Below are 11,757 nucleotides of genomic sequence, written 5' to 3' on the forward strand. Positions count from 1 at the left end.
GAGTTAACACATTGGCAACCTACAAAATGGAATAGAATACAAGTCTTTAGATAATTTACTATAGAAAATACAGTATCTCTTATCTGTATCACCCAGGGAGCTCAAAGTACTTTACAAATAACTCATTAATCCTCTGCTTATTTTATTAATCAATTACTACATTCCTTAAACCTTACCACACCATTTCAGGTAGGGTGCAAGAGTGAAGCTAGAATTATTATACCCAGTGTTCTTGCCTGGAGAATCCCAGGGACGGGGGAGCCTGGTGGGCTGCCGTCTATGGGGTCACACAGAGTCAGAAACGACTGAAGTGACTTAGCAGCTTAGCAGCAACCCAGGCTAAAATGTCCATGCAAAGGACAGGGTGCTTCCAGGAGCATAGCAAAATGAGTAAGAGCTGTCTTTGGGAGCTGTACCTAGGACACTGCTTCAATCATGTGGCATTTTGGGTGACTTTTTAAATAAAAAGTAAAGGTAAAAAGTATATTTAGAATCACCACACCAAGTTCCAATCATAACAGCATTCATCTAACAGAAGTTGGAAACCAAAGTGCAGCCTAAGTTTTCCTAAGGCATGCATGTAAAACTATGTCTCAAGAGAAGCCAGGGTTATGCTTTAAATGAAAAAATTAAAATGCTTGCCTATTTAAATATGTTTAATATCTGAGTTTTGGTTTGTTTGCTTGTTTGGGGGTAAATTTTTTAATTTTGCCAACAATAACCAAAAGCATATGAACGTCAGCAGAACAGAGAAGCAAAGGCACGTAGAAGGGGCCGGACCCCCGCAGGCAGCCAGACCTTGCCACCTCCCCACCCCGAGTGCAGCCCGCCACCCGCCTGGGACCCAGCACCCTTACTGCTCCCAGCTCCCGACAGCCCACAAGGCCTAGACCACAGGTCTCCCCCGTGCTTTTCCCCGACTCATGAACCTTCTTCGAGCTTTCTCAGTTTCACTTAAATTCTCCTCAGTCCCAGTCCTCATAGACATCCAGTTGCTAGAAAACATGACACCAAATTTCCGAAGACCTCACTCAGGTAGGTCTGACCCAGGCTGCTCACTGCACCCTTTTCCCCACTTCTCAGCTGCCAGAATGGGTCCAAATCGGCTTCTAAAAGGGGATGACACGAAACGACTGGAGAGAAGGGATGCTTCTCATTAGAAGCTGATACTGTGTCTTCCACGGAGTCTTATTATTGTAGGTGTATTGCTCGTATCCAGATCAGAATAAATATATAGGGTCTAACCACCTGCCTTCTGCTAACACACTGTGCCTGAAAGAGTGGATCAAGTAAAACCGCATCAACTCCCCGTCGTTTGCTCCCTTTCTCTCTCTCTGCCCCTTCCTCAAAAAAAAAAAAAAAAAAAAAATTAAATTCTGTCATCAGCAAGAAAAAGTTTTTTTTGCTTTTTCCTTCTAGAGACGAACATTTATGAAAAGTCACTCCTGTCATGTCAGCCCCCAAAAGAATCTGATCAGAGGCATCTCTAAATTGTCTGAAGTTATTTCACTCCTGTTCTCTGCTCAAGGCCTAATCTTTTCGGAATTATTTTCCTAAAATATAAACTTCCTTCCACGGTGTCCCCTCCACCTACATATACCAACACACACACATACACATGTATACACGTGCGTGCACACACACACAAATTATTCTCTAAAGCTATAAAAAGATGAGAAGCAGAAATCTCATAATGTAATTGCTATACTAAAAAGAAGTGGCAGGTGAGAATTAATAAGAGAGGGTGGAAAAAAACTGAAATACAGTAGTAGAGTTAAAGAAAAAAAAAAAAACTAGAGCCTGTGATGGGAGTGTTAATTGAACAGAGAGAATAAAGGAAGGAGAGAGAGAACAAAAGGGCATTAAGTAAGCAAAAAGTAATTTTTTAACATCCTTCAGTGATTTGATTTAACTTCAGAGCAGATGATGCTCAGAGGAAAATTTGCTGAAAACTGCCATATATAGCTATTCTGTTCTAAAATTAAAAACTATTCACAACAATTACAGCTATTCATTACTATCTATAAACAGTCTCCTTAGTAAATGGCAACCAATATTTCGTGTTTTTTCCTCATTTTTAAACCAGCATGATTTTTGACACAGAAATTGTTTTAAAATCAAGAAATGTTTAAAAATATAGTTAAGGTCCTTTTAAGAAATTCAGTATGTTTTAATTTTTTTTTTCTCCTTCTCTCCATTCCATCAACCCCACTACCACCACCTCTACACATATGCAAAACCCAGTCTATTGCTAATATGTCAGCAGACAAGGAATGAAAAAATGAAAGAAAATGAGGTATTAAAAGGTCCAAAACTCTATGAAATCTCTATGCTCCCAGAAGGAACAAGCAAATAAAAGCCGCCTCTGAAACATACTTGCCAGAGGTCTTGCAGAGTTTTCTTACTGAGATTTGCTGCCTGAGAATCGTTCAGGCATTCCTTGTTCTTGGCATTTTTATTTAAAAAAGCAAAAAGGTATCAAAATAAAAACTTACCGACATTTCTCAACAAGAAGACACTTGGGTTCTTTTTTTTTTTTCCTCCTGAATATCCCCACAGTAATTTCTGACTAAATACCTATCAATCAACTGTAATATAAACGGTGCTGCCTACTTTAGGTGTTATGCGCGTCTGTTTCTTTAAAGTTCCAAAAGGTTGGTAAGACAATCTTAAGCAAGTTTCCCTCCAAATTTCTGAGTTTTCCAATGAAAGTCTTTGACAAAAATTAAAAAAGCAAAATCTGCCAAGGAATGCAAGCCCCACGCTCCTCTCAGGGTCCTGACTTCCTTGTAAAGACCTAGGTAAGCCCCCGTAGCGTGCTCTTGGGAGAGTACAAACAAACAGAGCCCACCCTAAATCAAATAACCTCTACAATACTTGTGAAGCAAGCTCAAAAATACTCATTCAGCATAAAGACTTGAAAGTAACAATAGGGAAACTCCCAAAACAATGAAAGAATGCACATGAACTGATCACCCAAACAATCTTGTCACTAGCTCTGTATCAAGAAGCGGGGGGGCGGGAAACAAGAGCTCCTACAACTTTACAGACGCACTGTGTTGCGGACACACCAACCATATGGAAGATTTGCCAACTCTCAGAATGAGGGTGAGGTCGATCTTGAGTAAGTAACCGTGCTTTACAATCAAAGAGTTCTTTTCAGCACACCGCAGTTGTCTCCTACCTACAACACGGAACACTCAACATTCCAGGAGAGGTTTCTTCCTTCTCCTTAATCCTTCTGATACACAAATTGAGGAATAGGAGAAAGGCCTTTCTTTTTTTCTCTTTTTATTTTACTATTTTTTTGTGTGTGTGCTTTCACCCATGGGTGCCCTCTTAAACCAAAACTTGTATATGTGTGTGTGTTTCCCTCTTAACACAGGGTCAGTTATCCTTATTATTTTCAATTTACAGTATTCACTAAACTATTTTTAAAAATATATTATTTGAAAGACAGCATACAAAACCTTAATTCAGATTTTTAAAAAGCTCCAAACATTAATGTAACTCAGTAACAGAAAAATTTAAAACAGAATATATAATCCAACAATAAATTACACCTTTAGAGCATGATTCTGACCGACACAACTGCTTCTTATCACCATAGTTTAGGCAATACTCATGTGAGGAGCAAACTCTTGAATCCACACCAGAACCAGATCTATAGTCACATCCATCCACCTTGATCTACTGCCTTAGCAGTAGATTTTAATTAGAAGACTAGAATTAAACACTTTGACCACAATATACATTTAAATGCCTTGACAGACTTCCTTTCAATGAAAATCTGAGGGCGTCTTAAAAACAGAGTCTCTCTAGACTGAATTATCAAATATGCCTTTATAGCTTGATTGTGTATTTTATGAAGCAAGATCAGCAGAAATGCATACCCAAGTAGCAACAAATTTCAACAAACCAAATATTCCATGTAAATAAGAATCAGAGAAATAAGAAACTGAGAAGGAAGAAAAAAACAAAAGATAAAGATATATACGCACTCAGGTTTCCTGCTCCAGGCTAACAGAGAAAAAAAACTAAAAAGTGTGACAAAGTGAGAAAGCCCCTTTGATATTTGAATGCACAGCCCATACATTTCTTAAAAGGTATATCACAGCTACAATAATGCAATTCCCAGCTTTGCATTAAGGTTAGGCTTTGGCAAGGAAACCTGGAAGACTTAAAAGATCTGAACATCACTGCTCAGGTGCTTTGTCTGGGATGTCACGCACAACACAAATAACATTCAACAAAGGAGCTGCTTACTAATTTTCCATACATTTCAAGACCCGAGTAATTACATATTCGATCAATGGTCACATCTTGAAACTATTTATTTTTTAAAATAGAAACACAGAGAGCCCTCAAAAAGAAAGCCACCCTGCATGCCCTCAGAGCCCCTCCTTCCTTTTTTTATGTGTAACTATCAATGTATATCAACTGGGCATGCAATCATATTTATTGTCACTTTCATTCATGTCATGCCCTTGCTTATATGGTTTAGATATGAATTATTGACTGTTACACTCCTTGTTGTAAAAAATAAATAAATAAATAGGATGGCAGGTACTCTGCGCTGCTCCGCAGCGAGCGACCAAGTCAGAGGCCAGCAGAAGCTCCCGCTTTATATAACCACCCCTCATTCCTCATCTTTACGCCCTGGCTTCAGATTGCCTTCTCAACTCTTTCTTTTTACAAGGGACAGACGCACTCACTTTGGAAAATTAAGGATTAAAATAAACAAACAAGAGGATGTTGCTAAGTGTCCTTCCCAGAGCATCTGTTGTTTAAGAACACCTCTGATTGATGACTGCTATTTTTTAATTGTTGCTTTAAAATTTAAATGCCCTCCTGGGATGTGTTATAAGTGTGTTAGTTCATGATATGAGGTCTAGAAAGTAAAAAAACAACAGAATGAGTGAGCTCGTCACATTCTGTTCTCCTAAACCCAGCAATTCTCCCAGCTATAAAATCACAGGGCACTCAAATACCGATAACCTGATGTTGTGTGACGCGTTCTACAAAGGTATCTGACAACACTCTGAAAAGAACTCTAGTTTGCTGCTTCGTGTAATTACAAGAAAAAAAGAAGAGGAAACTTTAAACACTTTAGCACCCCCAACCCAACTCCAAAAACACTGTCTTAAAAATGGGCCAAAATATATTCTTTTAAGAAGTGGACTTCTACTTTCATATTTTTCCCCCACAGGCACATCATTCTATAAATTTCCCTTCAGAACCTCTGTTTTAGCTTCAATTTCAAAGAGGCCAGGAATAGAGTTAAGGCAAGCAAACCGCTAATGTCTGGTAATAACTGTCAAAGAAACTTGGTGCTTTCTGTTCCAGGAAGCAAGGCTACTAGGACTTCCTATTGGAATATGCGATCAATCTTGAAAGTACTTCTATTCTGAAATTTTAATATTTAAATAATGGGTTCCTGATTGCTGGTTTAAAGTGGTCAATTGGCCAAAGAAAATGCTTAAATGTTGGAATCTCATTCCTACCTGTTTTCTCTTTGATTTCACACAAGACATTAAACAAGGCAGGCTTCATTCTGTGGCAGTTTAAAGCATGTTTTCTGCAAGAAAGAAACAACAACAGAATAGCTTAGGTGGACTCCTGGGATCAAGCTGCTGATAATGCACAGGGGGAAAAAATCGAGCATTTAGCCAAAATTATAGACCAAGCATAACTCTGTGGCATGCTTCAATTGCTTTATGACTTAATATAAAGAGTCCCGCCATAGAAAAAGAAATAATGTTAATTAGCAGGGAGAGAGCAGGGATTTAACTACAGAACAGAACTAACCTCAATTATGCTCATTTAGGAAGAGTTTGGGGTTTTCTGTTTTGTTTTGTTTTGTTTTTTATGAGTAGTTTAATCCAAGTGGAAGTCTTAAACCAATAATCCTATCCAGGGCAATGAAAACACGGCAGAGTCAAATGCATGGGTTAACAGTTTTGTATAATCTACGCAACCACCATAGCCTAGGAGCTGTCTGCTTCTCAGTCCGTGTGTGTGTGTGTGTGTGTGTGTGTTTTCAAATTTAATTCATCCATGTGTTTGAATTCATTCCGCAGATGCCCCTGTATTCTCATAAACACAAGATGCTTGAAAGGTCTTCTGAGCAGAACTGTCAATTTATAAAATTTCAGTCCCCAAGTTAAAGAGTATGGAAATGCATTGCCAGGGGGCAAACATACCCATATGGGGAATAGATTCATTTCTCTGTGTTCACATTATGTCGCTTGTGCACACACTGCTTATTTGCAGGTGTTGAAATTCAATTATTTACAATTAGGACCTTGCACCCATTGGGGGAAAAAAATAAATACAATTCTGCCTTTTAGATTAGTGATTTACCTGGTTCTTCTGTGTGTCTGTATTCAGCATGCACTTAAGGACCAAAACAATACCTTTCCCTTGATTTTACTCTGGAAGCACTTAGCAGAAGGATATTGTTTTGGAAACAAAATACTGATCATATCAGCTATTAGTTAAGGGAATCATGCTGACTAACTAAAATGAATGTATAAAGATAAATGGAAACCTCTGGCACTCAAGACACATGCAGTTCTTTTTAAATTCCTTTCAAAGTTAAAAAATAGATACACATCCTGAGGAACGGAAGCCAGAAGCACGCTCTATCTACTCTACAGTAGAAGAGTCATAATCTCAAAATTCAAGAGTATCAAAATAAACATAAACATTGTGTCTAAAATACGAAGGGTTCACTATATAAATAATAAACGTACATTATGAAGATATTACTAAGGAAAGGAAAACCCAGTTAAAGTATTTGATGAGTTACATTGTTTAACTAAAAAGAAAAGCTTAGTGGTGATTTAGTTCTGGTGTGGGGTGAGAAAAATGGTGAAGAAGACTTTCTGGTATCAAAGACTTCTTTCTGGGCCTCTTATAGGAGTTTTCATTAATTGTATTCTTATATAAAGGCCCAAATGCAAAACAAATAACAACTACAAAAAATTCTATGCAGCTTTTACAATATTTGCAGAAATATTGTATTGCCAAGCACGTCCATGGGGTTGGGTTATAGAGAACAGAAAATCTCCCTATCCCAAAATTGTGTTTGATTCTCTTAACATTTAGGCCATTAAAAGGGTTGAACCCGCCAAGTCACGGCTGTCCTCAGTTGTACAAAAAGGAGCGGGACTAAACATCAGAAAAGTGGTGGTTCTCAGTGCTACCGGCCCCTTCGGCTGCACAAACTTGTTATTAGAGGCGTTTATTGGTATGTCTGAGTTTATTTTTCTGGAACAATGTAATGGAGAAATCTGTTCCAATTCAAAAAGAGATTGCCAGTGGGAAATCTTCCATTGACCCTACCTATTAGCTTTTCTCCGGATAATAAAATCCAAAAAGGGCACCAAATAATTTTTAAAAACCTTCCTCTATCAAAAAAAAAAAAAAAATAGCATAGTTCCAGTCTCTGAACCTTTCCAAGTTTTCAAGCACCCATAAACCTCAGGACTTTTGAGTTTACATGTTGCATGTGCTTACAGGTAAAATAAGAGTGTAATTCATATCATCCTTGAAATTGCTTCTTCTCATTTTCTCAATTCAAATTCCCATTTCCCTTAAACAAAAATACATATAATAATGTCTTCTCCATAGAACTAAGTCTTGTGAGGTAGAGAAACTGTGTACATATGACTTAAAAAACCAGCTACTTCTGAGATTTAATAAAGCTGGGTAACTGGAAAGACATATGTGGCCATTAGAGTGTCTTAAAATCTTCTTTTCAAGATCGGCCTTGGGCAAGCAGTTGGTGGGTTACCATTTAGTTTATGTTTTGTTTTTTTAAAGAGAATTTACTGTAAAATCCTAGAGTGGAGAACTATATACTTGGCAGTGGATTAACTGAGAAGCTACACAGCTTCTTTATAATGCTTCCTTAATGAAGATCTTCGTGTCCTATAGGATGGAAATATATAAAATACACATTTGCCTTCATTTCTATTTTACTAGCATCTAAGTGCTCCTGAAGAAGCATGGGGAAAAGAGCATGCTTGATTTTCTCCCCCCACCCCTTTTTAAAGAACCATACATTCTGTACCACAGAAGGGTAGTAACCTACTCAAAATAAGAGACAATAAAGTTACACTACATATCCGAGTCTCTAAAACCGAACAAACATGTTTAAAAGCAACAGTATCTCTTCTTTCTTTACATCAGTCTTTTTGAAACAATTAAATGAATGCAAAATATTTTCTGGATGGCTGACAACTACTGACAAAGAATTACTCTGCTTTTTTTTTTTTTTAATATGGAAAGGGGGAAAGATAAAAATTAATTTTAGAGGAGTACGTCCACATAGAAAATTCAAAGCCTCTGATTTACTTAAGGAGTCAACTATATTTGCAAATAAAGTGTTCATGGGACATTTTATTTTGTAATGTTACGGAGTCCCTCAACAAGAAGACATGCAATGCTGTTCAAAACTTGACAATTCTGCTCTCTCTGATACTTTTTTAAAGCAGTAAAAAGTGCCGAGGGCCGCTTTTGGATCAGTTGGCAGTATTTTCGGCTTGCCTGAGTGTTTGTATGCATATATATGAAGATCTCTATATTCACACACACACAATATATGAAAATATACATACAGACAGCCACATCACCGCATGGGAGATTGCACTTTCGATAACAACGCTCCTTCAAATTTTACTCCTCCGCCATATAGTTGCTCGTCAAAATGGGCCAAGGAATAACATTTAAAAAGAAAGCGCTGTGGTGATTCGGTTCCCATTGTTTCCCCCAGCGAGAGGGAGAAAAACAAAAAACCCCAAGAAAGGAAAAGAAAAGCCTCCATCTCACCTGGCCTGCGCCTCATCCAAACTCTGGTCTGTGATGGTCATAATTTGCTGTAAAATGTCTCCAATGTCCTGCTTCCTCCCGCCCTCCCCCTCGGTCCCTCCGGCCCCATCCTGCAAGTGCTGGGACAGGCCGGGGTGTCCGGCCATCCCGACCCCAGCATGGGAATGCATCAGCCTGGGCTGCTCGTCCATCTCCAAAGGCAACGGCAGCCCCCGGCTCTTCCTCTTCTGCTCCTCGGCTCGGCTCCTGGGAAGCACCAAGGCTTTTTATCCTTCAAGCTGTCTTCAAATCCTTTTCAGGATAAACAGAGAAGGGGGAAAAAAGAAGACCAAAAGAAAAAAAAAAAAAATCCCTTTGCCTCTTTAGAGGATGGTGGGAGGATGGGGAGTGGGGAGGGGGAGGGGGGCGTGAAGGGGTTGCGGGGTGAGGGTGGGGATAAGGACTGGTGGGGAAGGGTGTTGACTCCAAAAAAGCAAGAAAAATAAACCACCTTCCCACTTGACGAAAAGAAATCAGAGCTGGCTTTTGGTTTTTCAGTCCGTCTCCTTTGCAAGGCAGAAATGGGCTCCCGGCGCTTAAATCTGTGGCTTAATCCTTTTGCAAATATGCATTGGCCGGGAGAAAGGAGAGGAAGGCAGGGGGATTGCAATGCAAACTTTCCCCCCCCCACCCCCCGCTACCCCCCACCCCCACTCCGGGCCAGAGTGATCTCAAAGGGGGTGGGCTGTTGCAAAAGCCAGATCTCCCCCAGCCACGGCGGCAAGGCAGAGCACAGGCTCTCTCCTCCTCCGTGTCTCTGCAAACTCCAGCAGCCCCGTCAGCCTCCTGCTTTTGTTTAGCTCAGGCTCAGGACTCCAGAAACATATACAGAAAAACCACAGCCTGAGAGGAGGAGGAGGAGGAGAAGGAGGAGGAGGACGAGGAGGAGAGAGGAGGGGGCAGAGGAAAGGGGGGAGGAGGGAGGCGGGGAAGCCAGGAGGCGGGGGAGGGAAGGAGAGAGGAGGGCACTCGTAGCCCCGCCCCCTCCCCTGATTGGTCATTGGAGAAAAGACAGGCCCCTCCTCCCTCTACTTTCCTCCCTGCGCCTCCTCCTCGGCCTCCTTCGGCTCCTCCTCGCCCGGCGCCCTGTCAATCAGAGTTCAGAGGTGGGCTGGGAAGGAGGCCGAGCTAACACCAAGTCTCCAGTCCTTAAAGGTGCAATGATACCGTAGCGCAGGCTCGGTTAGTACGTCCCCACTTTTCCTTCCTGCCTCACTTGGATTCCGTCCTTGAGAAAAATGTGGCTCTACTTAGATACAAACGTATAAAATTAACACGAAAGAATATAGACAGTGTGGGTCTCCCCTGCAACCGGGGTTTTTCTTTTCCTGTAACATTGCCGTTTAAAAGTTGATCCTTTTAATTCGTTAGACCTCAGGGAAACTGTTGTGAGCAAAGTTTGTCAGCACGAAGTTGTTATGAAACACAATCGAGCTGTTAATATAATTAATAATGATCTCTAATAAATGGCATATGTAAAAATAGATTTAAAAGAACAATCACAATAGAGCTAAGAGGAATACTGAACTGTAACATTTTGGTTGCATGGAAACTAAATTATGGACTATAATGCCGAAAAAAAGATTAATAAATAAGTTGACCAAATGAAACTAATTCAACATCTCTCTTTCTTTTCTCCCTGGGGGAAATTAGTTATTTGGCTTAAGTACTTAATAAAGAAATGCATTATCACAGTCTGGTTCTAGTTTTTAATATAGTTTAATAAGCATTATTAACTGGAATAAAGAGCAAACTGACATTTATTGAATGCCTACTATGCACCAAGTAATTTACATGAGTTATTTTATTTAATCCCTCAGACATTTCTGAGAGTTATGGATTATTAGTTCCACTTTACAGGGAGGGAACTTCAAAATGCTAAATAACTTCTCTGAGTCCCATAGTTATTAAGTGTCAAGGAAGGAGTATCTCCATCTAACAGAAATGTATAAATAGTGTAAAAATTAGTTATGTACTCGTCTTGTTGGAAAAGGGACTTATTTCCCTTTTGATGCTATTTTTGATGTTAAGATGCTTAAAATAATACACATATTGAAACACACTGACCCAAATTAAAAATAAGTGGGAAAGAATGAAAAAAATATTAAATGAAATCAGGGGAAAATCCTAGTAAGAAACTCACAGTTAAAGTTCAATTCTGTCACTCTAGGTAGACCATCAGTTTGCCTCCTGTCTTATCATCTGGCACGTAAGAGAGGAACTCGGACTGAGTCACAGTGGCCACAAGATAAAAGAGCATATGAATTATTTTGGAAAAGGCAAGTATAGTGTTTTGGAGTATAAAATATTATACTGTGTAGATAGTCCTCTTCCTGGATGACAGTGTAGCCAAAGGAGACACATTGAACTTTTACAAACCTAAGTGTACTTCATCTGCAAAATAGATTGTAACCTCATCAGATGCATTGAGATCCTCAAATAAAATGTTATTCCTTTTATCAGTCCCAACCTCCTTCCCAATCAATACCAAAAAAACAAGTTTTGCAAGATAAGGAGCTGAGCACTTCTCAAGCTACTTGGTATTCTTTGGCATGGGGGCATGCAGTAGGGAGTGTTAATTGCAATTCAGATGTCATAGGACTTGAAACAACTGTTCTATCCACATACATACCCTAACTTGTTAAATGGGTTTTTTAATCAACACTAATACTCTTCAAATCACATATCAATCACAGTGAGCATGAGTTAGCACATCCTTGACAATGTGCTGAAGTTACTGTGTTGAAGTTATCACATCTTAAAGCATGAAGTAACCCACAGCCTATAAGAAATCAGTATGAGCAAGTAATTAGAATTACTAAAAATCTAATAAAAGTTTACTAGATAATGTACTAGAAAATGTACCACCAGTACCAGAAGATC

General features: G+C 39.4%; 1 protein-coding gene across 4 annotated transcripts in view; it reads right to left on the reverse strand.

Moving 5' to 3' along the window:
• Positions 1–9,787, reverse strand: part of PBX1 (PBX homeobox 1) — a 338,015-nt gene extending 328,228 nt beyond the window's left edge. Inside the window, exons 1-3 of one of the 4 annotated variants that reach the window (XM_025287446.3) lie at positions 9,326–9,786; positions 8,836–9,126; positions 5,505–5,578 (exon numbers count right to left, since the gene is read on the reverse strand). In XM_025287446.3, coding sequence (XP_025143231.1) covers positions 5,505–5,578; positions 8,836–9,026 — 265 coding nt within the window. In that variant the 5' untranslated portion in view covers positions 9,027–9,126; positions 9,326–9,786. Of the gene's footprint in view, positions 1–5,504; positions 5,579–8,835 lie in introns of all 4 variants that reach the window. The other 3 variants (XM_006077418.4, XM_006077421.4, XM_006077420.4) reach the window with 3 other exon arrangements.
• Between the last annotated feature and the right edge of the window lie 1,970 nt (positions 9,788–11,757).

Source organism: Bubalus bubalis, chromosome 6 (genome assembly GCF_019923935.1).
Source record: "Bubalus bubalis isolate 160015118507 breed Murrah chromosome 6, NDDB_SH_1, whole genome shotgun sequence".
NCBI lineage: Eukaryota > Metazoa > Chordata > Mammalia > Artiodactyla > Bovidae > Bubalus > Bubalus bubalis.